General features: G+C 43.4%; 1 protein-coding gene across 1 annotated transcript in view; it reads right to left on the bottom strand.

The window, feature by feature from the left end:
- Positions 1 to 24993, bottom strand: part of LOC124776247 (galactoside alpha-(1,2)-fucosyltransferase 2-like) — a 191660-nt gene that overhangs the window by 82387 nt on the left and 84280 nt on the right. The window contains exon 4 of the mRNA XM_047251112.1: positions 21103 to 21250. Coding sequence (XP_047107068.1) covers positions 21103 to 21250 — 148 coding nt within the window. The remainder of the gene's footprint in view (positions 1 to 21102; positions 21251 to 24993) is intronic.

The following is a 24993-nucleotide window of genomic DNA, read 5'->3' as shown; positions in this document are numbered from 1 at the left end:
AGCAGAATTCCTTAACTTCATTGACTTCGTGACCATCAATCCTGATGTTAAGTTCCTCGCTGTTCTCATTTCTACTACTTCTCATTACCTTCGTCTTTCTCCGATTTACTCTTAAACCATACTGTGTACTCATTAGACTGTTCATTCCGTTCAGCAGATCATTTAATTCTTCTTCACTTTCACTCAGGATAGCAATGTCATCAGCGAATCGTATCATTGATATCCTTTCACCTTGTATTTTAATTCCACTCCTGAACCTTTCTTTTATTTCCATCATTGTTTCCTCGATGTACAGATTGAAGAGTAGGTGCGAATGGCTATAGCCTTATCTTACACCCTTCTTAATACGAGCACTTCGTTCTTGATCGTCCACTCTTATTATTCCCTCTTGGTTGTTGTGCATATTGTATATGACCCGTCTCTCCCTATAGCTTACCCCTACTTTTTTCAGAATCTCGAACAGCTTGCACCATTTTATATTGTCGAACGCTTTTTCCAGGTCGACAAATCCTATGAAAGTGTCTTGATTTTTCTTTAGCCTTGCTTCCATTATTAGCCGTAACGTCAGAATTGCCTCTCTCGTCCCTTTACTTTTCCTAAAGCCAAACTGATCGTCACCTAGCGCATTCTCAATTTTCTTTTCCATTCTTCTGTATATTATTCTTGTAAGCAGCTTCGATGCATGAGCTGCTAAGCCGATTCTGCGATAATTCTCGCACTTGTCAGCTCTTGCCGTCTTCGGAATTGTGTGGATGATGCTTTTCCGAAAGTCAGATGGTATATCGCCAGACTCATATATTCTACACACCAACGTGAATAGTCGTTTTGTTGCCACTTCCCCCAATGATTTTAGAAATTCTGATGGAATGTTATCTATCCCTTCTACCTTATTTGACCGTAAGTCCTCCAAAGCTCTTTTAAATTCCGATTCTAATACTGGATCCCCTATCTTTTCTAAATCGACTCCTGTTTCTTCTTCTATCAGATCAGACAAATCTTCACCCTCATAGAGGCTTTCAATGTATTCTTTCCACCTATCTGCTCTCTCCTCTGCGCTAACAGTGGAATTCCCGTTGCACTCTTAATGTTACCACCGTTGCTTTTAATGTCACCAAAGGTTGTTTTGAATTTCCTGTATGCCGAGTCTGTCCTTCCGACAATCATATCTTTTTCGATGTCTTCACATTTTTCCTGCAGCCATTTCGTCTTAGCTTCCCTGCACTTGCTATTTATTTCATTCCGAATGGGGGACTATTCCGGAATCGTTTGCCAATGGAGAGATCATCATGACACATCTTCAATTACAGGCCACATGTCCTGTGGATACACGTTACGTGTCTTTAATGCAGTGGTTTCCATTGCCTTCTGCATCCTCATGTCGTTGATCATTGCTGATTCTTCCGCCTTTAGGGGCAGTTTCCCACCCCTAGGACAAGAGAGTGCCCTGAACCTCTATCCGCTCCTCCGCCCTCTTTGACAAGGCCGTTGGCAGAATAAGGCTGACTTCTTATGCCGGAAGTCTTTGGCCGCCAATGCTGATTATTTATAAAAATTTATGCAGTGGCGGTGATCGAAGCCGGGACCGAAAACGCGTTGATTATGAATCAAAGACGCTACCCCTAGACCACGGGTACAGAATAACGGCGAAGATTAAATGGGTACATCACATGAGAAATGTGGAGTTACTAATTAGAACTGGGCAGAAAAGAAATTTGTGTCGCAACCTGACTACAAGAGGGGATCGGTTGACACGACACACTCCGAGACATCAAGGGATCACCGACTGAAGTATGGGAGGGGGGGGGGGGAATCTTAGAAGGAGACCAAGAGTTGCATACAGTAAGCAGATTCGGAAGGATATACGAGTCCGGTAGTTATTCGGAGACGAAGAGGCTTGGACAGGATAGAGTAGTACCGAGACCCGCATTAAACTAGTCTTTGGACTGATGTATACTTCTTTGTGAGGCCAACCATGTGCATTATGGAACCTTGATGGTAATTTCCCGTGTCCACTTTTCTTTTATATACTTTTTATCCAACCACCGATGTAACAATATAACGATTGTGGCCGCATTGGACAGTTTTGGTCATAATTTCATTGTTTTTGTAGAGAGTGAATTGTTTATTTTGCATTGTTAGAGAGAATTGCCTCGCTCATCTGCAAAGTTCAGGCAATGTAAATTTATTTTATTTTCGCGTAGTTGCCGATAGTTGTTTTCCTTTTTAACTTTTTCCCGGGTCATTATTATTTTTTCCATCAGAAGGATGAAAATCTGAATGGAATAGCCATTATCCATTACAGACCTCTTTCAGCATTAGGAGGTTCAGTTATTTCGCCTAGGAATTTTAGTTTTGAAGTGGACTTGGTTAATGTTCGTTTTCACTTTGTTTTTCTATATACGGGGTGAGCCGCGGGAAGTATCTCACTAGCAGTTAGTTATTAGGATGGTCTGCGTATATTTACAACATTGGAACGTATAGATGACAGTTCTACATACAGCGTCATTACTAAAAGGGCAAACACGAGTGTATTTCTTACATCACACAAATTGTTTCCACCATTGTCGATGAATTGCTGAAAACGTTCACGGAAGCTCTTCAATAAGTTTTCAGTCATTTATAGAGGTCTCGTCTCTATCTCTTCCCGATTTACGGCTCTCAACTCATTAGTATTGTGGAGTTGCCACGAAAAACCTTTGTTCTTGCGATGAGCCCACTGAACGCCAGGGGCTCAAAGATCAGATGATCTCGCCGGCCAAGGGATATCACCAAATGGAGAGAGTAATCGATGTGGTAAGTAGTCATTGACTTTCTGATCATAAGGACTGTAGCCCATCAAACCAATCGCGTTGGAAAGGTAATGTCCCTGCAGCTTTGGAATGAAGAAATTCTTAATTATGGCCGCATACCGATCGGAACTGATCCTCTCTGGCCTGCCGGTGTCTTCTTGAAACACCAATTCAGATGAATGTTTGCCCCATCAGTCATCAGGAGATTTCTCCGAAAGCCGTCGTCCTGGACAATTCTGTCCAATAATAATGTGTAGAAATTGCACCCGTTCATTCATCTCCCCACTTACCCCACTAGCGGCATATAAGGATGAAACTTCTATCCTCTTTCACAATCCTCTGAAAAGCCGTACCGGAGATTTGTAATGTTTTGGAATGGCGATGGACAGATGCCTGTTGCCTTCGGTGTAGAGCTATAGGTACTCGTCGGATATTTTCTGACGTTCGAACGGTCACTTTCTACATCTACATCTACATCCATACTCCGCAAGCCACCTGACGGCGTGTGGCGGATGGTACTTTGAGTACCTCTGTCGGTTCTCCCTTCTATTCCAGTCTCGTATTGTTCGCGGAAAGAAAGGTTGTCGGTATGCCTCTGTGTGGGCTCTAATCTCTCTAATTTTATCCTCATTGTTTCTTCGCGAGATATACGTAGGAGGGAGCAATATACTGCTTGACTCCTCGGTGAAGGTATGTTCTCGAAACTTCAACAAAAGCCCGTACCGAGCTACTGAGCGTCTCTCCTGCAGAGTCTTCCACTGGAGTTTATCTATCATCTCCGTAACGCTTTCGCGATTACTAAATGATCCTGTAACGAAGCGCGCTGTTCTCCGTTGGATCTTCTCTATCTCTTCTATCAACCCTATCTGGTACGGATCCCACACTGGTGAGCAGTATTCAAGCAATAGGCGAACAAGTGTACTGTAACCTACTTCCTTTGTTTTCGGACTGCATTCCCTTATGATTCTTCCAATGAATCTCAGTCTCGCATCTGCTTTACCGACGATTAATTTTATATGGTCATTCCATTTTAAATCACTCCTAATGCCTACTCCAAAATAATTTATGGAATTAACTGCTTCCAGTTGCTGACCTGCTATGTTGTAGCTGAATGATAAAGGATCTTTCTTTCTATGTATTCGCAGCACATTACAATTGTCCACATTGAGACTGAGTTGCAATTCCCTGCACCATGTGTCAATTCGTTTCACATCCTCCTGCATTTCAGTACAATTTACCATTGTTACAACCTCTCCATATACTACAGCATCACCCGCAAAAAGCCTCAGTGAATTTACGATGTTATACACAAGGTCATTTATGTATATTGTGAATAGCAACGGTCCTACTATACTCCCCTGCGGCACACCTGAAATCTCTCTTACTTCGGAAGACTTCTCTCCATTGAGAATGACATGCTGCGTTCTGTTATCTAGGAAATCTTCAGTCCAATCATGCAATTGGTCTTATAGTCCATATGCTTCTACTTTGTTTATTAAGCGACTGTGGGGAACTGTATCAAACGCCTTGCGGAAGTCAAGAAACACGGCATCTACCTGTGAACCCCTGCCTTTGGTCCTCTGACTTTCGCGGACGAATAGCGCGAGCTGGGTTTCACACGATCGTCTGTTTCGAAACCCATGCTGATTCCCTAGGAGTAGATTTCTAGTCTCCAGAAAAGTCATTATACTCGTACATAATACGTGTTCCAAAATTCTGCAACTGATCGACGTCAGAGATGTAGGTCTATAGTTGTGCACGTCTGTTCGACGTCCCTTCTTGAAAACGGGGATGACCTGTGCCCTTTTCCAATCCTTTGGAACACTACGCTCTTCTAGAGACCTACGGTACACCGCTGCAAGAAGGGGGCCAAGTTCCTTCGCGTACTATGTGTAACTTCGGGTTCCTCTTGTTTGACATTGTTTGCAGTACTCGTCTTACGCCAATTGCTTTATGTGCCTTGTTGCTGTCCTGTCTGAAACTCAGAAGTGGCGGTGTCTTACACGGAGCGTTGCGCGGCGCTCTGCACATGACAAAACCCCGTTGCCTCAATACGCACGTGCTATGGTCATCTTTGAATTGTATACTGAACGGCGTACTATGTGGGCCCGATTAGATGCGATAGATGACGCGAGCACATATCTGCATCTTAGCAGGGTGGCAGTTTGAAACTGTGCTACACTGATGGAAAAAAAGAAAAATCGCAACACCAATAAGCAATCGTCCAACATAAACAAAAGTTAGTAGGCGTGTTCCTACGTGTGAAAGCTGATGTCTATTCGCATTTCGCACCAGTCACGCAAGAGTGGCGCTAGTGGCGCCACTATGAGGACGCACCTCTGGTTTGCTTTAAATACACGCTTTAATGGTCGTGAGCATTAGTTACCTTTGATGCTGGACGCGGTGAGCTGATGTTGGTCAAGAATGCCTTTAAGGAGACACAGACGCCATTATCACCACCTCACTGACTTTGAACAAGGTCGCATAATAGGGGTACGAGAAGCTGGATGTTTCTTCTGCTATATTACAGAAAGACTTGGCAGGAAATTAGCCAGTGTACATGACTGCTGGCAGCGGTGGTCACGAGAATGCACGGTCTCAAAAAGAATGGTCTCCGGACGACCGCGTGTCACTAGCGGGAAGGCCGTCGTGTTCGGCGTGTAGCTCTGGCACATCGTACTGCATCTGCAGCAGCATTGTGAGCAGCAGTTGGCACCACAGTGTCACAACGAACTGTTAAAAATTGGTTACTTCAGGGACAGCTCCGAGCCAGACTATAAGTAACGTGCATTCCACTTGCCCAATACCACCGCCATTTGCAACGTTAATGGTGCCAACCGACAGCTGACTGGAGGGCAGATTGGAGGTCTCTTGTGTTTTCTGATGAAAGCTGGTTCTGCTTTAGTGCCAGTAAAGGGCGTTTGTTGATTAGGAGGCCAGTTGAGGGCCTCCAATCAACCTGTCTGCGTGCTGGACGCACTGGACCTATTCCTGCGGTTATGGTCGGGGGTGCGATTTCGTATGACAGCGGGAGCACTCTCGTGGCTATCCCAGGCACACTGTCTGAAAATTTGTTCAGAAATCTCGTGATTCGACTTTGTTGCGCTCCCATGCATAAACATCATTCCAGGATGCGTTTTCCAACAGGATAACGTTCGTCCACTGTTGTAACCTGGCATGCTGCACAGAGTGTCCACACGTTGCCTTGGCCTGTTCGATCGCCAAACCTGTCTCCAATGAAGGACATATGGGGATTCATCGGGCGACAACTTCAGCGTCATCCGCAAATCCGCAAACATCATTAACGGTCTCTGTATTGACCAACCATGTGCAACAGGCATCTAACTCCATACCACAAACTGACATCCGGGAATTATACAACACATTGCATGCACGTTTGCATGTTTGCGTTCAACATTCTGGTGATTACACCGTTTATTAATGTATCAGCATTTCGCATTTGCAATAGTTTATCTCAACGCTTACATTAACTTGTGATCTTCCGATGTTAATTACTTAAATATGTTTCCTAGACAAGTGTATTCCCGAAACTTCATAACTCTACATTAACTATTTTTTGGTGTGCCGATTCTTCACCGTCAGCGTGTTTTCCGTGAGTCACCCTGTAGTTTGATTTTCTTTTTCCAATATGTTGAACAGGGTAGACCCTATATCTGTCGAATCACAAGGCTTTTTAAAGTTTGTTGAGTTGCAAGGCTATTTGTTAGTTTCTGGCAAGATTAGGATCATAAGGTCCTCTCTTACAGCTAACCATACAGTCTTCACACTTCAAATGATCACGGGCAGCAAACTACAGATGTAGAATCTGGTAGTAATGCGTGTAATAAAACCCAGTTGCGTACACACGTCTAATCTTTCAGTTTACAGATAAGTATGGAGCCATTATGAATCTCATAATTTTATATACCGATTGCTTTACGCCACAGAAGTTCCGACACCTCAAATGTTCAAATGTTTGTGAATTCCTAAGGGACCAAACTGCTTATGTCATCGGTCCCTAGACTTACACACTGCTTAAACTAAATCATGCTAAGAACAACACATACACCCATGCCCGAGGGAAGACTCGAACCTCCGGAGGGAGGGGCCGAGCAGTCCGTGACATGACGCCTCAAACCGCGCGGCCATTCCGCGCGGCTCCAACATTGTGCTGAATATTAACACAGCCAGGAGGTTCTGTAGAGTCAGCTGTCACAATTTCTGAGCATCTCAGAAGAAGCCATCAACCACCGCCGGAGGTCTACAGCTCTGGCTGGATACCACGTGATAAAGAAGCTAAGCTTCTGGTACATTGGAGAGATAGCTGCCTGCAGAGGAAGGGCCATTACTGCGATAAGTTTTAGGACGATTACATCACTCACTTCGGAATGCACTTTATCTTATCTGCCGAGTGGTGTTTGCTTTGTGAAGTAGGAGACCATCAGCGCGATTAGTTCGCGAAGGAAACGGCGCAGATATAAATACGCACAGCGAAGATAAGAGGTGGTGCAGAGATTTGTTCACTCGTTTGATTTGAACAACTTAACAGGTTCGTCATGGAGTAATGAGAAGCTGATGAGGTGGGCGCGACCGTCTCTTGGACCTTGACGTGGATTCTGACGTTGGAATAAATCAATCAACCGAAAATATTCTGAAGATTATGACATATCAGATGCAGAAACAGATAACCTATGCTACGAAATAAGTTTTGTAAGTAATGCCACCGCGACTGGGAATAACGACAGCCGCGATCACGACAGATTGTATAGGAGCATACCTTGGGTGCGGATGCGAACTCTGACGCCTCAGGACACTGGAATACAGCTTTACATGATGAGACACCCGTACAGTTAGCACCATGTGTGCGTTCATTGGAACCTTGTAACGCTGGTCACATTAGCCAAAAGATCAAGTGGATATTCCCACTTCCTCTCCAATATATCGCAGATAACTACTGCTACCTATAAGCATTTGAACCTCCTTACAATGTTCGAGACTTGGTCTTCCTCCACCATATATTTACTGGGTCCGTATGGAAGTGAATATTAGAGAAATCGGTGAGATAGCTCTTCGAAAATGTTCATATACAGAATGTAGGGGTATAGCACTGATGAAGCTGGTTCACCACAAAACCAACATATGTCAGGCGCATGCATACATGCTACAATCTCAAAATGGACGACAGTGTGCTACGAATAATTTACTTAATGCAGTAGCCCAATGCGAACAGGCATGTAGATGCAAGTCTGGAGCAAATGCATCTACGGAAAGTCGTGACAGATCCTGTCCGGGTAACCCTCTGCGTTAACGGTATTACTTCGACCAGCGCGGAACGTAGCTTCCTCTTACTCCATCAAACCGAACGATTGCTGCTACCAAGACCACGTCACCACCAAACTGGTCACTGTTTAAACGTGTTTGTATAACAGTAGTATCCCTCTAGACTAATAGGCAACGAGAATTCAAACTGAAACGCGAATCATCTGCGTTGAGCCCTCCAATTACGCTTTCATGGCCCGATTTCAATGTTGCTACCTTGACAGTAAATATGCCACGATGTTGCACTGCCTTGAATGGGACATGAACTTTTGAATGTGTACAGGATGTTATATTTAAGTTCCTGATTTCACACGTACTGATAAAAGTATAATTCTTCCATATTGTAATAACACATGTACTGACATTTCAGGTGACTACCTGATTACCGGAAATAAAGAAGCAATGTGGAATATTGGAAGATTATTTAACGTAAGACAATTTTACGAGAATAACCGCTCAACGGTAATGTCGATCAAGTTTCGGAAAGACAAGGACACTTTTTTCTGGGGTCATCAGTCTTGCGACTGGTTTGATACGACCCGCCACGAATTTATCTTCACTGCAGAGTAGCACTTGCAACCTACGTCCTCAATTATTTGCTGGATGTATTACAATCTCTGTCTTCCTGTACAGTTTATGCCCTCTACAGCTCCCTACAGCACCATGGAAGTCAGTCCCTGATGTCTTAACAAATGTCCTATCAGCCTGTCTCTTCTCTTTGTCAGTGTTTTCCACAAATTCCTTTCTTCTCCGATTCTGCGCAGAACCTCCTCGTTCCTTACCTTATCAGTCCACCTAATGTTCGACTTTCGTCTGTAGCACGACATCTGAAATGCTTCGATTCTCTTCTTTTCCCGTTTTCCCACAGTCCATGTTTCACTACCATACAATGCTATGCTCCAAACGTATATTCTCAGAAATGTCTTCCTCAAATTAAGGCCTATGTTTGATGCTAGTAGATTTCTCTTGGCCAGGAATGCCCTTTTTGCCAGTGCTAGTCCGCTTTTGATATCTTCCTTGCTTCGTCCGTCGTGGGTTATTTTGCTGCCTAGGTAACAGAATTCCTTAACTTCAACTACTTAAGTTTCTCGCTGTTCTCATTTCTGCTACTTCTCATTACTTTAGTCTTTCTTCGTTTTACTCTCAATCCATATTCTGTACTAATTAGACGGTTCATTGTATTCACCAGATCATTTAGTTCTTCTTCACTTTCACTCAGGATAGCAATGTCATCGGCAAATCGTATCATTGATACCCTGTCACCTTGAATTTTAACTACATTCCCGAACCTTTCTTTTATTTCCAACATTGCTTCTTCGATGTACAGATTGAACAGTAGGGGCGAAAGACTAAATCCTTGTCTTACACCCTTTTTGATACGGGCATTTCGTTGTTGGTCGTTCGCCCTTATTATTCCCTCTTGGTTCTTGTACATATTGTATATTACCCGCCTCTCCCTGTGGCTTACCCCTTTTCTCTCAGAATTACGAACATCTCGCACCATTTTACATTGTCGAACGTTTTTTTCCAGATCGACAGACCCTAAGAATGTGTCTTGATTTTTCTTTAGTCTTGCTTCCATTATCAATCACAACGTCAGAATTGCCTCTCTGGTGCCTTTGCCTTTCCTAAAGCCAAACTGATCGTCATCTAACACATCTTCAATTTCCTTTTCCATTCTTCTGTATATTATTCTTGTCAGCAACCAGGATGCATGAGCTGTTAAGCTGATTGTGCGATAGTTCTCGCACTTGTCAGCTCTTACACTCTTCGGAATTGTGTGGATGATATTTTTCCGAAAGTCAAACGGTATATTGCCAGACTCGTACATTCTACACACCAACGTGTATAGCCGTTTTGTTGCCACTTCCCCCAACGATTTTAGAAATTCTGATGGAATAATATCGATCCCTTCTGACTTATTTGATCTTACGTCCTCCAAAGCTCTTTTAAATTCCGATTCTAACTGGATCCCCTATCTCTTCTAAATCGACTCCTGTTTCTTCTTTCGTCACATCAGACTAATCTTCCTCCTCACAGAGGCCTTTAATATACTCTATCCGCTCTCTCCTCTGAATTTAACAATGGAATTCCGATTGCACTCTTAATGTTACCACGCTTGCTTTTAATTTCACTGAAAATTGTTCTGACTTTCCTATATGCTGAGTCTGTCCTCCCAATGATCATTACATTTTCGATTTCTTCACATTTTTCATGCAGCCATTTCATCTTAACTTCCTTGCACATCCTGCTTATTTTATTCCTTAGCGACTTGTATTTTTGTATTACTGAATTTCCCTGAACATTTTTGTACTTCCTTCTTTCATCGATCAGCTGACGTATTTCTTCTGTTACCCATGGTTTATTTACAGTTACCTTCTTTGTACCTATGTTTTTCTTTACAGCTTCTGTGATTGTCCTTTTGAGAGATGTCCATTCCTCTTCAACTGTACTGCCTATTGGACTATTCTTTATTTCTGTATCTACAGCCTTAGAGAACTTCAAAAGTATCCCGTCATTCCTTAGTATTTTCGCATCCCAATTCTCTGCGTATGGGTCCTTCCTGACTAATCTCTTAATCTTCAGTCTACTCTTCATCACTACTACATTGTGATCGGAGTCTATACCTTTTCCTGGGTACGCCTTACAATCCAGAATCTGATTTCGGAATCTCTGTCTGACCATGATGTAATCTAACTGAAATCTTCCCGCATCACCCGGCCTTTTCCAAGTATACCTCCTCCTCTTGTGATTCTTGAACAGAGGATTTGTTATTACTAGTTTATATTTATTACAGAACTCAATTAGTCTTTCTCTTCTCTCATTCATTGTCCCAGGCCCATATTCTTCTGTAACCTTTGTCTCTACTCCTCCCCGTACAACTGAATTCCAGTCCCCCAAGACTATTAGATTTTCATCTCCCTTCGCATATTGTATCGTTCTTTCAATATCCTCATATACTTTCTCTATCTCATCATCTTCAGCTTGCGACGTCGACATGCATAGCTGTAGTATCGTTGTCAGTGTTGGTTTACTGTCGATTCTGATAAGAATAACCCTATCACTGAACTGTTCACAGTAACACACTCTCTGCCCTACCTTGCTATTCGTCACGAATCCTACTCCAGTTTACCCTATTCTCTGCTGCTGATATTACCTTATACTCATCTGACTAGAAATACTTGTCTTCTTTGCATTTCACTTCACTGACCCCTACTACATCTAGACTGAGCGTTTGCGTTTCCCTTTTCAGATTTTCTAGCTTCCCTACCACGTTCAAACTTCCGACATTCCGCCCCCCGACTCGTACAATGTTATCCTTTCGTTGATTATTCATGCTTGTCTTCATAGTCACCTCCCTCTTGGCAGTTCCCTCCCGGAGATCCGAATGGGGACTATTACGGAACCTTTTGCCAATGGAGAGATCATCATGACTCTTTTTCAGTTAAGTTATAGCTCTCGAAAGTCTCAGTGGTCTTGAAGCAATCAGATAGTCGATGTTCTGGTCCTCATCTCACACCGATTTTTATTGTTGGGAGGCTGATAGCCAGATCTGAAACCACTGGGAGTGTTTTGGATGCAAGAAGCAAGGCGTCGGGACGAATATCACAGTCGTTACCGAAGACAAGAGGGAGGGTGTCCACGCATACTTTGATGATCAGCCACCCAAATCTACTCGACAGGTGTCCCAATAATTAAGCATATCGGAAACATAACAAAAGCTCACGAAAGCGATGCGGTTGCGACCCTACAAGATCCAAATGCGTCAGCCACTCAAGGAGTGGACACTGTGCGGTTGGGAGATTTCGCAAACCACATGATCGAGAACTTGAAAATGTTGCCATCAGTGAACACAAGATATGGTTCATTGACCCATTTTCAGTTGAATGGTACGTGAACAAAAAAAAAAACTGGCGCCAAATGAGCACGGAAAGTCCTTCTCTCAGTGTCGTCTCGCCATTACATCCACAAAGGGTTACAGTGTTGTATGCCATGTTGTCGAAGTTGATCATAGTTCCGATATTCGCTGACGGTATTGTCACACGAGTGAAGTATCGAGAGTTGCTGGAGCGGCACTTTGGCCCAGAAGCGGGCCGTCTCTATGTGACTCGCTGGTACTGGTTCATATAGGATGGGGCTCGACCCCATACAAATGCTGACGTCTTTACGTGGTTTGAAACGACGTTTGGCGAGCGTTTGATTGCACTGGATGCAGAGAAACTCATGGGGCACGGCACAGAGTGCTCCCCCTCCCCCCCCTCCCTCTCCCCCATACTGTCCGGACCTCAATCCGTGCAACTTCTTCTTATGCGGTTACATCAAAGACAGAATCGATAGCAATCCTCCCAAGTCTGTGGAGTACCTGAAATCGACCATCAGAAGTGAGAATGATGTACCCGAGTCCGTCACATTCCAGCGCGTTATGATGGAGTTTTGGGACCAGTTGTATACCATCGTAGCCGGGGACGGTAGACATTTCGAGCACCTTGTATATTAAATACCATTTGTATCTGTATTCAATAAAATAGTGTTCATATTCGTACACGTTGTTTTTCTTTCACAACCATCGCTTATATCATGATTTTTGGACTACCCTGTATCAATATAGACCATGTACTCTGATCCTCCGATACTCAGTTTGCTGGGAATCTCCATCTCCAGAATTTGTTGTAAACCATATGTAGAATAACCTTCAAGAGACTACTGGATTTCGTAACGCAATTTAAGGTGAGGTATATACGATCAAATAACATTCCTCCGAAATTTATAAAATCATTACGGACAGTTCCAACCAAATGACTATTCAAGTTGATTTTTAGAATCTGGAAACGTACCATCAGATTTTCTGAGAAGTATCATACAAACAATCCCTAAGATAGCTAGGACAGATGAGTGCAAGGACTATCGCATGTACAGAAGAATGAAAAGGAGAACTGAAGATATGTTAAATGATGATCAGTTTGGTTTTAAGAAAGGTAATGGCACCAGAGAGAGAATTCCTACATTGCGCTTGATAACGGAAGCAAGACTTAAGCAAAATCAAGACACAGTCATACGACTTATCGACATGGAAAAAGCGTTCGACAATGTAAAATGGTACAGGATGTTCGATGTTCTCAGAAAAGTAGGTGTAAGCTACAGGGAAAGACCGGTAGTATACAATATATTCAACAGTCAAGAGGGCAAAAAAGAATGGAAGACTCGGAACAAAGCGGTCAGACTACAAAACGTATAAGACAGGGATGTAATCTTTTGCCCCTAATGTTCAGTTTCCACACCGAAGAACTATCGACAGAAGTAACTGAAAGTTTCATAAGTGGCATTGAAATTCAGTATGAAAGGATCTCAGTGATGAGATTTGCTGATGAAGTTGTTATCCTCAGTGTAAATGAGAAACGTAAACTGGAAAAAATAGTAAGTGATATTGAGTAGTAGAAATGAGAGCAGTGATAAATCTGACATCGAAATTTGGGACCTCGAATAGACGAAATAAAGGGATTCTGCAACCTTGGAAGCAAAACACATGACGGACGAAGCGGTGAGGACATAGGAAGCAGACTATCATTTGCCAAGAAGGCATTCCAGGCCAGGACATGTCTATCGCTATCAAATATCGGCCTTAATTTAAGGAAGAAGTTTCTGTGAATGTTCGTTTGGGCGACAGCATTGTATGGAAGTAAATCATGGACTGTTGTAAAATCTGAAAAGGAGAGAACTGAGGCGTTTTAGACGTGGTGCTGCAGAAGAATGTTGAAAATTAGGCTAGTTGATAAGATAAGAAGTGAGGAGTTTGTCAGCAGAATCAACGAGGAGAAGAACATGGCAAACGTTCTACATTTACTTCTACGTACACACTATGCAATGCTCCATAAGGTACATGGTGGATGGTACCCTGTACCACTACGAACCATTTCCTTTCCTGTTCCACTCGCAGATAGAGCGAGGGAAAAACGGCTACCCATATGCCTCCGTATGAGACCTAAATTCTCTTATCTTATCTTCGTGGTCCTACCTCGAAGTATACGTTAGCGGCCGAAGAAGCAGTCAAGTTCAAACAACAGTTCTCTAAATTTTCTCGACAGTGTTCCGCGAAACGAACGTCATCTTCCCTACAGGGATTCCAATTTGGGCTCAGGAGGCATCTCCGTATTACTTGCGTATTGTCGAACCTACCGGTAATAAATCTAGCAACCCATCTCTGAAAAGCTTCGATGTCTTCCTTAAATCCGACCTCTTGGGATCCCAAACATCGACCACCACTCAAGAATGGGTCTCATTGATGTTCTATACGCGGGCTCCTTTACAGGTGAATCACACTTTCGTAAAATTGTCCCAGTAAATTGAAGTGGGCCATTGGCTTTCCCTACTACTGTTCTTACATGCTCGTTCCGTTTCATATCGCTTTTCAGACTTACGCATAGATATTTAATCGAGTACCTCAAGACTTTACCGTCTTCGACTTGGAACATCATTACTTAGTATCTGATGGGGACAAAAGTCAAGAAGCAGATTCGTACTGGTAACAGGACGTTACAAAAAAAAATTATCATATTAGCGTTGCCTACATTATTTAAAGAATTATCATTGAGGTGACAAAAGTCATGAGGTACCACATACTATCGTGTCGGAACTCCCTTTGTCCAGCATAGTGCAGCAACTCGACGGGCTTGGACTCAACAAGTCGTTTGAAGTCCCCCGCACAAACATTGTTCCGTGCTGCTTCTATAGCAGTCCATATTTGCGGAAGTGTTGCCAGTGCACGAACTGACTTCTCGATTATGTCCCGTAAGTGTTCAATAGGATTCGTATCGGGAGATCTAGGTGGCCAAATCATTAACTCGAATTTTCCAGAATGTTCTGCATCGGGAGATCTAGGTGACCAAATCATTCGCTCGAATTGTCCAGAATGTTCTCCAGACCAGTCGTAAACACCTGTAGCCCGGTGACATGGCGCATTGTTTGGGAACATGAAGTGCATGAGTGGCTGTAAATGGTTTCCAAGTAGTTTAGTTAGACCAGAGGAACCAGTACATACCATGTAAACACAGCCCTCACCATTATGGAGCCGCCAGCAGATGGCACCGAACCTTATTGACAACTTAGTCCAGGGCTTTGTGGGTCTGCACCACACTCTAACCCTACCATCTGCTCTTACCAACTGAAATCGGGACTCATCTGAACAGGACACGGTTTTCCAGTCGTCTGGGGTAAAACCGATATGGTTTCGAGCCCAGGAGAGGCGATGAAGGTGCTGTAGTGATGTTAGCAAAGGCACTCGCGTCAGTCGTCTTCTCCCATAGTCCATTAAACCCTAATTTCGCCGCACTGAACTAACGGATACGTTCTTCGTACGTCCCACATAGATGTCTGCTGTTATTTCAAGCAGCGTTGCTTGTCTGTTAGCACTGACAATATTACGCACACGCTGCTGGTCTTGATCGTTAAGTGAAGGCCGTTGGCCAATGCGTTGTCCATGGTGAGAGGTACTATCTGAAATTTGGCATTGTTGTCACTCTTTTGACACAGTGGATCGGGGACCTCTGTCTTCTTGTACAGTTTTTACCACCTACAGCTCCCTCTAGTATAATGGAAGTTATTCACTGATGTCTTAACAGATTCTCCCTTCTTCTCGTGAGTGTTTTCCACAGATTTTCTCTCCGATTCTGCGAAGAACCTCCTCATTCCTTAGCTTAACAGTCCATCTAATATTCAACATTCGTCTGCAGCACCACGCCTCAAATGATTCAGTTCTCTTCTGTTGATATTATATCGCATCCATGTTTCATTACCATACAATGCTGTACTTCAAACATACATTCTCAGAAACATCTTCTTCAAAATAACGCCCATGTTTAATACTAGTAGAGTTCTGGTCGGCCGGTGTGGCCGTGCTGTTCTAGGCGCTTCAGTCTGGAACCGTGTGTCCGCTACGGTCGCAGGTTCGAATGCTACCTCGGGTATGGATGTGTGTGATGTCCTTAGGTTAGTTGTGTTTAAGTAGTTCTAAGTTCTAGGGGACTGATGACCACAGATGTTAAGTCCCATAGTACTCAGAGCCATTTGAACCATTTTGAACTAGTAGAGTTCTCTTGGACAGGAAGGTCCTTTTCGCCAGTGCTAGTTTGCTTTTGAAATCCTTTTTTGCTCCGTCCATATCAGAACTCCTAAGCTTCATCTACCATCAATCCTGATATTATGTTTCTCACTGTTATCATTTCTGTTATTTCTCATTACTTTGGCCTTTCTTTGATTTGCTCTTAATCCACAATCTGTACTCAGAGTAGTGCTCATTTCGTTCAACAGATCCTGTAATTCTTTTTCACCTTCACTGATTGAATCTTATCACTGATAGGCTTTCACCTTGAATTTTAATTCCACTCTTGAAACTTTCTTTTATTCCCATCATTGCTTCTTCGGTGTACAGACCGAACAGCAGAGGCGAAAGACAACATCTCTGTCTTACACCCTTTTTAATCCAAGCACTTCGCTCTTGGTCGTCCACTCTTATTATTCCCTCTTGATTCTTGTACATATCGTATATTCCACGTCTTTCCCTACGGCTTACCCCTACTTATCTCAGAATTTCGAACATCTTGGACCATTTGACACTGTCGAATGCTTTTCCCAGGTTGACATGTCCTATGCACGTGCCTTGATTTTTCCTTAGTCTTGACTCCATTACTAAGCATAACGCCAGAATTACCTCTCTGGTGCCTTTACCTTTCCTATAACCAAACTGATCATCATCTAAAACATCCTAATTTTCATTTCCATTCTTTCATATATTATGCTTGTCAACAACATGATTGCAAGAGCTATTAAGGTGATTGTACGGTAATTCTCGCACTTGTCGGTTCTTGCAGTCATCGAAATTGTTTGGATGATATTTTTCCGAAAGCCAGATGGTACATCTCCAGACTAATACGTTCGACGCAAAAACGTCAATAGTCATTTTCTTGCCACTTCCCTCAACGAATTTAGAAATTCTTCTTCTTCTATACCTTCTGCCTTATTTGATCTTATGTCTACCAAAACCCTTTTTAAATTCTTGTTCTAATACTGAATCCCCTATCTCTTCCCTATCGATTCATGTTTCTTCTTGTACCATATCAGACAAGTTCCCCCCCCCCCTTCTCCCCTTCATAGAGGCCTCAATGAACTCTTTACATCCGTCCGTTCTCTACGCTGCCTTTAACAGTGAAATTCCCATTACACTATTAATGTTACCACCCTTGCTTTTAATTCACCGTAGGCTGTTTTGACTTTTCTATATGCCCAGTCAATCCCTCCAAAAATCATTTCTTTTTCGATTTCTTCACATTTTTCATGAAGCCATTTCTCCTTACCTTCCCTGCGCTGGCTATTTATTTCATTCTTAAGAAACTCGTATATCTGAATTTTCTTGAACATTTTTGTACTTCCTTCTCTCATCAATCAGCTGAAGTATTTGTTCTGTTACCCAAGGTTATCCGCAGTTAGCTTCTTTGTACCTACGTTTTTCTTAGCAATTTCTGCGAATGCCCTTTTTAGAGATGTCTATTCCTCTTCAACTGAATGCTTACTGAGCTATTGCTTATCGCAGTATCTATAGCCATAGAAGACTTCAAGCGTATCTCTTCATTCCTCAGTTTTTCCTTATCCCACTATTTTGCGTATTAATTCTTCCTGACTAGCCCACTCTTCATCACCATTTAATTGTGCTCTGAGTCTTGTTAGCTAACATACTAGTAATATTCGGGCTCAAACTCGCCTAGGGGTTGTACCGCATGTGTCGCATCACTCGCCCCAAATTAGACGTAAGCCTTTGGTTAAATTGTCTGGCTGATGGCAAGTCTGCGAAATACAGAGTTAATATAACATACAATAACAGTAATAATAACATCGGGAATTAAATTGACGACCCATAAATGATGTAGACCACACAGTTGGAATTTGGTTAGAATAATGTTTATTCAGAAAGCAAACTAATAGCGAAAGTAGTCGTATTTAGAGTTACTGTTACACTCGAGCGCATATCCATTTGACACAGTTCGATCATCCACAATCTTATCGCGAAACACAAGTCCACTACTCCACGTCGTTAACTAAGCGAAAAGTTAAGAGTTCACACCAGGCGCGCGGCTGCTCACCGCTCAGAGACTTCAGTTCCGCGATACCACACGATGCGAAATTTTCTAAGCCGTTTTGCGTCGTAGCTACCTAAAGACCGACTGTCCGCTTTCACATCTCCATCCGAACTGAATCCTTTGGTGTCTAGACCTGAAATGTCTTTCTGCTTATCTCCGGCAGCGTCCCCCGCATGCCGAACATCGTCTCTGAACTGACTAGTGCAGTTCCCTTTCCTGAAGCCGTCCCTATGATTGGCTACAGCTTATTCTACATTATTTTACATTTTAACATATTTATATAATCAAAGCTTGACCACTTTCACGTTCTAAATAAAGTAACAATAATATCCATTACATAATAAACGTTAAATTCTTTTACATAAACGAATACAATTTCCTTCTTAACTTTGAATGTCACAGCCAATAGCCTTGCACCAATGTGCTTTCTGATAAATAAATAAAGAACAAAAGTAACTATTACGCACATAACTTTACAACAAATATTCTATTACCTAATGATTCAATAAGGTGGCATGCTGTCATCGTTCAATGTGTTTTGTGTGGAGGAAATGATGATCTGATGCTTAAATGAAAATGCTGATAGTTTAAATTCACTATATCTTTTAAGCAAATAAAGTTATTTAGTTGATATTTACAACATTTGTCATTTTATTGATGCGATTCAATATGAAATGTCGATAGTTAAGATCGACCAAAGCGTTCAGATTTTAGCATTCAGGTCTTTGTTACAAAACTTGTTAATTTCACTTTAACAGTAAATCATAAACTATTATGGATATGATCAATATTAAAGTTTTATTGGGATCACCAAGAAAATTTATGAAGGATGGTACATTAAAATTACTGTGGCTTCATACCCTGAATTATAGCAGAATTAAATAGTTTTGATAAATGTTTCCCTTCACGGCCGATCTTAGGTTCGCCGTATGTAACACTGCTATACGTCTGCCTAGCCACAAACGGCTTCTACAGGATTTCCCTATGATGTAGGTTGTCGTCTGTCTCACTCGCACACTACAGCGCTTAGGCCTCATTCAGCACAATAGACGCCTGTGAATTTCCCTGTCTCTTGACGAATCTGCGATCTTTGTGGCGCACGGTCCTGGACGACAGCGATTGTTTCAAATTTCCTGAAGGCTGACTCTTTCAGCCATATATTTAAATGAGGGCGAAATGGTCGTTTACTCACAGTCTGTATCTGCTCCTGGGTATGCCTTTCAATCCAGTACATGATTTCTGAATCTCTTCCTGACCATGATGTAATCCATCTGAAATCTTTCCGTATCTCCCGGCCTTTTCAAAGTATACTTCCTTCGCTTGTGCTTCTTGAACAGAGTATTCGCTATTACTAGCTGAAATTTATTACGGAACTCAATTAGTCATTCTACTCTCTCATTCCTAGTACCAAGCCGATGTTCTCCTGCAGCCCTTTGTTTTACTTCTTCCCCTACAACCGCATTCCACTCTCCCTTGACTATTAGATTTTCATCTCCCTTTAGGTACTGAATTACACGTTCAGTATCCTCTTGTACTTTTTCTGTCTCTTCATCTTTGGCTTGCGATGTCGGCATGTACACCTGAACTACCGTTGTCGGTGTTGGTTTGCTCTTGATTCTGATGAGAACAACCCTGTCACTCAACTATTCATAGTAACACACTCTCTGCCCTACCATCCTATTTGTAAGTAATCCTACTTCCGGCACTCCCGGCACCCATTTTCGGCTGTTGTTAATATTACGCGATACTCATCTGACAGAAATCCTTGTATTCTTTCTATTTCACTTCACTGCCACCCCCCCCCCCCCCCCCCCACCACGCTATATCTGGATTAGATTGAGCCTTTGCATTTCTCTTTTCAGATCTCGTAGCTTCCGTACCACGTTCAAACTTCTGACATTCCACACCCCGACTCATAGATCGATATCCTTTCGTCGGTTATTCAGTCTTTTCCTCACTGTCAACTTCCTCTTGGCAATCCCGTGCCGGAGGCTCGAATGGGGGACTATTCCCGAATCTTCTGCCAATGGAGAAATCATCACGACCCTTTTTTCAATTACAGGCCATATGTTCTGTTGGATACACGTCATGTGTCATTAATGAGGTGGTTTCCATCGCCTTCTGCATCCTCATACTGTTGATCATTGGTGATTCGTCCTCCTTCAGGTGCATTTTCCCACCCCAGAGGCGAGAGAGTGCGCTGAGCCTCTGTTCGCTCCTCCGCCTTCTTTGACAAGGCTTGGTACATGAGGGTGACTGCTTATGCTGGAATTCTTCGGTTACCAATGCTGATTATTAATCAAATTTTATGCGGTGGCATGGTTCGAAACCCGGACCGAGGACGTTTTGATTGCTAAGCGAAGATGCTACCTCAGTACCCTGGGGTTGAAAGTATAGTCTTTAAATAAATTGCATGACACGTAATTCCAAATCTCTGAACAAGCGATACTTCTGTAACGTATTTTTCTGAAGTAGATTTTCTTGGAAGTCACGTTAAAACACAAAAAATTACTATTATTACAGTATAATAAAACATTTTGTATTTTTATTCTTATTATAATGAAAGTATTAGCTTTCTGTGGCTTGTTAAAACTGGCGATTATGGCAAGTTACATTTGGGATGTTAGGAGGGGGGCAGTAAGAAATTCAAATTTCCCCCTCCCCTTCCAGGACAGAAACCTAGATTTGCACCTGGGGGAAGGTATAATTTACGACTCGGTGTAAAACGAGAGAGAGATAACGAAGAAGTCGACAGACAGCGTTGAGCGAATGAAATATTTTTTAGTAATTTTGTGATTGTATACACATATAAAAAGTATTCTTCAGTGGAAAAAGTTAGTCTCTCAATCGAACAGGCGGCCACCTACCTTGACGTCGGGATTGGCCTTGACGACGCTCCTCCTGAGCGACCGCAGCTTGTTGTCGGCGTACTTGCGCAGCCTCGGCTGGTAGCGGAAGTGGCGACGCACTTCGGCGGCCAGCGGAACTATCGTCTCCGGCAGGATAATGCATATCCTGCAACAAGTCATTGTCCTCATTCAGATTAACGACAGAAACCGAGGGCCATGTTTCTACACAAAAAAATAAGTGGTGGAGTTTTGTTGCGATTGCGGTTTCGGATTTGAAAGTTATCCATAGCGACAAGTAAAAATCACTAATCAAAGATGAAAACTTACTAAGAAACTCTATAACAAATTACAAGTTGATATCTCAAGCAGGATAAAAATTTTCTACTACAGTACACCTCCTGCAGTGTGCCGATGACACCGCCTTCTTTGCCCTCGTTCCTACCCTTGAACAGCCCCAACGCCTTCTCCAGAATCACCTTGACCTTTTTGCCACATGGTGTAACCAATGGCTCCTGAAAATCAATCCTTTCAAGACCTAGTCAATCACCATAGGTCGTACCTCTCGCTCATTCCGGATCCTGGGTTTCTTCATTACCATCTGCGCCTGTCCTGTCTGCCTCTCCCCCAACCTCACCTACCTTGGCCTCACCATTGATCGTCACCTCACCTGGATCCCTCATCTCCGCTCTATCCAATCCAAAGCCCACAACTGCCTCTGACTCCTCAAACTCCTCTCTGGCCAGACATGGGGGTTGAACCCCTGTACAATCCTCCACACCTACAGATCCTTAATCCATCCCATCCTACGCTATGCCAGTCCCACCTGGATATCCGGTCCCCCAAATTCTGTAAGTCCCTCCAGATCCTTGAGTGCCATGCACTCCACCTCGCCTTCCGTATCTGCCTCCCGTCCCCCACGCGGATTCTCTACGAGCTGATTCCTTTCCCCCATCTCCTCCTATTCCTTGAACATATCTGCGTCATCTACACCTCCTGCCGCCTTGATCCCCCTCATCCCCTGGTTGCTCCTCTCCTCTCCAACCCCCGCCTCCCACTGCCGCACCTTCACCATTGTGTCCCCCCCTACCCTCCACCTCTACACCCTTTATCTCCTTTCTCAACGTGGCTTCTGTCGACTGCCCCTCCTGGATGATGCCCTCTCTCCCTCCATATATCCCTCCTATCAACTCTGACCCTCACCTGCCCCTCCCTTCCGCTGTCCTTTTCCCAGGCTCCCTCTCCCCCCCTTCCATCTTGTTTTTTCTCCACCTACCCTCTCTCTGCCACCCTTATCTCCACCAAGTCCTTTTCCTCTCCCCTCCACGGCCTTTCCCACTCCTTCTCACGTCCGCCCAACCCTTCTTTTTTCTGTGTCCCCTCCCCCCATCGCCTCCCCCATTTTTTCCTTTCCTCTCCCCCCCTTTTTCCCCTTCATCGGTCCAGGTCCTCCCCCCGTCCCCCCATATGTCGCTCTCCTGCCTCTACTAGCCACCATACTGTCACTAGTTGTGTTTTTATCTCGTGTTAACAGAAACCAGACGGTCACCGTTTTTGTAATTTAAGTTCCGCGACTTTCCGCCACTTAACTGTTATTAACAAAGTCACCATTTTATCGCCCTTTTATATTGTTTATTCTCTCAGCATTGTTTGTTTAACATTCCTCTCCACTGTAGACCAGCGTATTAAGCTGCTGTCAGCCCGTCCCTCCCCAGGTGGGGGAATCGAAAATCAATAAATGGGAAAAAAATTCTATAGACAGTGCTGTACAGCTTCAATGCATGTGAAAAACGGTACAACAAAAGGTAGAAAGTTGCTGTAAAACGTATTTATTTATAAATAACCAGTGGCAGTCAAGTGGCCATCTTCAGGTCAAGGATACCATTACATCAGGTTTAAGGAAGGTTTCCGGGTGTCAAGTATATATCATTAACAGTTTCAGCACCAGACACTTATACACGACAAAGTGGTGAGTGGATACTTGATAAATACTGAAATTGATAATATTGTACTTGACGACAGGAGTGGAACGACCAAATTGAGCAGGATGGTCTGCGGCTCAAAATAAATGAATAAATTTGTAAACTGAGTGCATAACGTCAGATCCACGAGATGTTGAGACCATCAGCGTTGATGGAGACCCAATACGAGTAACTAAATTTAAGTATGTCGATTCTACAATCACTAGCGATGGCCAACTAAGACGAGTTCGACACAAGTGCGCAGAACAGCCTGGACGAGCTGGCGAAGGACAAGACCTACCTGCGATCGTAGGATGAAGAATAATTTGAGTCACGGACCTATCGGACTTTGATCCGCCCCGTGGCTTTCTATGGCACTAAAGTGTTGGCCAGTTACAAAAGGCGTAGAACGACGATGGAGAGGTCATGGAGACGAAGAAACCGAGGCGGACGTCTAGCATCACTCCACTGGATTACGTATTGAATGATACCACCAGCAAACGTTTTTGGGTCACGTTGATCCAATAGAAAATACAAGAAAGCCGTCTGCGATGGTTTGGACACATGCTGCGCACAGAGGACAATACTACAGCAAAGGTAGCATGCACGGTGCAACTCATGGTAAAGAGGCCCGAGGCACTACCAAAACAGCGATGGGCTGAAAATCTGCACAGCGACCTGAAGGCTGTGGATCTTGATCCAGACATGGACAGCAATTGAATAAAATGGAGACAGCGAATCCATTCAGCGGACGCAGCCATCAGGTGGGACAAAACGCTAAAGAAAGAGAAAGACGATGCTATTCTTAAATAGATTAAAAGTTTTCTATGGTGCTAAAGCATCAGCCAAGACTGAATGAAGTGTTAAACATACACGGTAAACAGATGTCACAGGCATGCAGAAAAAGATTACGCGCCAGTTAACACCGTGACGCTTCGCAACACACAGTCGTTAGTTTACATGGTCGGATCACCAACTATACCGCACATTTTCAGTAATCAGCTATCTGGATGTTTTATCTTTTACTATGATAAGGTCTGGTACTGTGCAAGTTTTGCCACTTTTTGAGCATGTACTTTGATGTTGATGATCTTGTATTGTCATGCACTCACATGAGTTACTGTCTTTATATCTCCATTTCTTCAGGTTGCACCGTGTGATGCCAGTTCTTAAGCGGTTAAGCGCCATCCATCATGGAAACGATAGATGATGTCCAGCAGTCAGTTGCTCTTTATGCTTTATTAGCGTCTGATTAATACAGTTTTGACATAAATTTTGGTTGGTTATTCGCATAAAACTTCGCCGGGACTGCAGTCGGCCATGCTGTATTTGGTAGCGGTATAACGGATGCCTGTTATCACCAGATCGTTTCCTCATTTCGAACAACCCGTGACGCATTACATCCGATGACAGATTTACACATTCGAACGGATACACGACACATGGATCCTAATATGAGCTCGCAATTGCTCGAGGAGCTTTTAAGTCGATGGGAACATGTGCACCGTCTGTACACAGATGGATCACGTACTCCCGACAGCTTAGGAAGTGCATATTATAAAAAAGACACACCACAGAGGCCAATTCCAGCTCCACCCGGAAGACTTTGTACTTAAACCGCAATTCTAGCCGGTCTTCAATATGAAGATGGCTTTGATAAAGGTACAGTCATTGAACTGTCGAACTCGCAATCAGCATTACTGCTCACACGGAATCATTTTGTCAATAATACAAATCATTATTTGGTGTAGCTGATCACAGACTGTACTGCATCACTAGAGCGTCGTAACAATAAAATAACCATGCTGTGGGTAAAGGGCACCATGGTATCAGATGCCCGCCCTGTTTGCCGTGTGGTATGACGCACGGCTTTCCGGTTGGGGAAGGAGCGCCTGGTCCCCAGCACGAATCCGCCAGGCGGACTTCTGACGAGGTCCGGTGAGCCGGCCAG

The sequence above is a fragment of the Schistocerca piceifrons genome, chromosome 2, assembly GCF_021461385.2.
Source record: "Schistocerca piceifrons isolate TAMUIC-IGC-003096 chromosome 2, iqSchPice1.1, whole genome shotgun sequence".
NCBI classification, from domain to species: Eukaryota; Metazoa; Arthropoda; class Insecta; order Orthoptera; family Acrididae; genus Schistocerca; species Schistocerca piceifrons.
The sequence above is the reverse complement of the archived record's forward strand: the minus strand, read 5'-3'. Positions and strand labels throughout refer to the sequence as shown.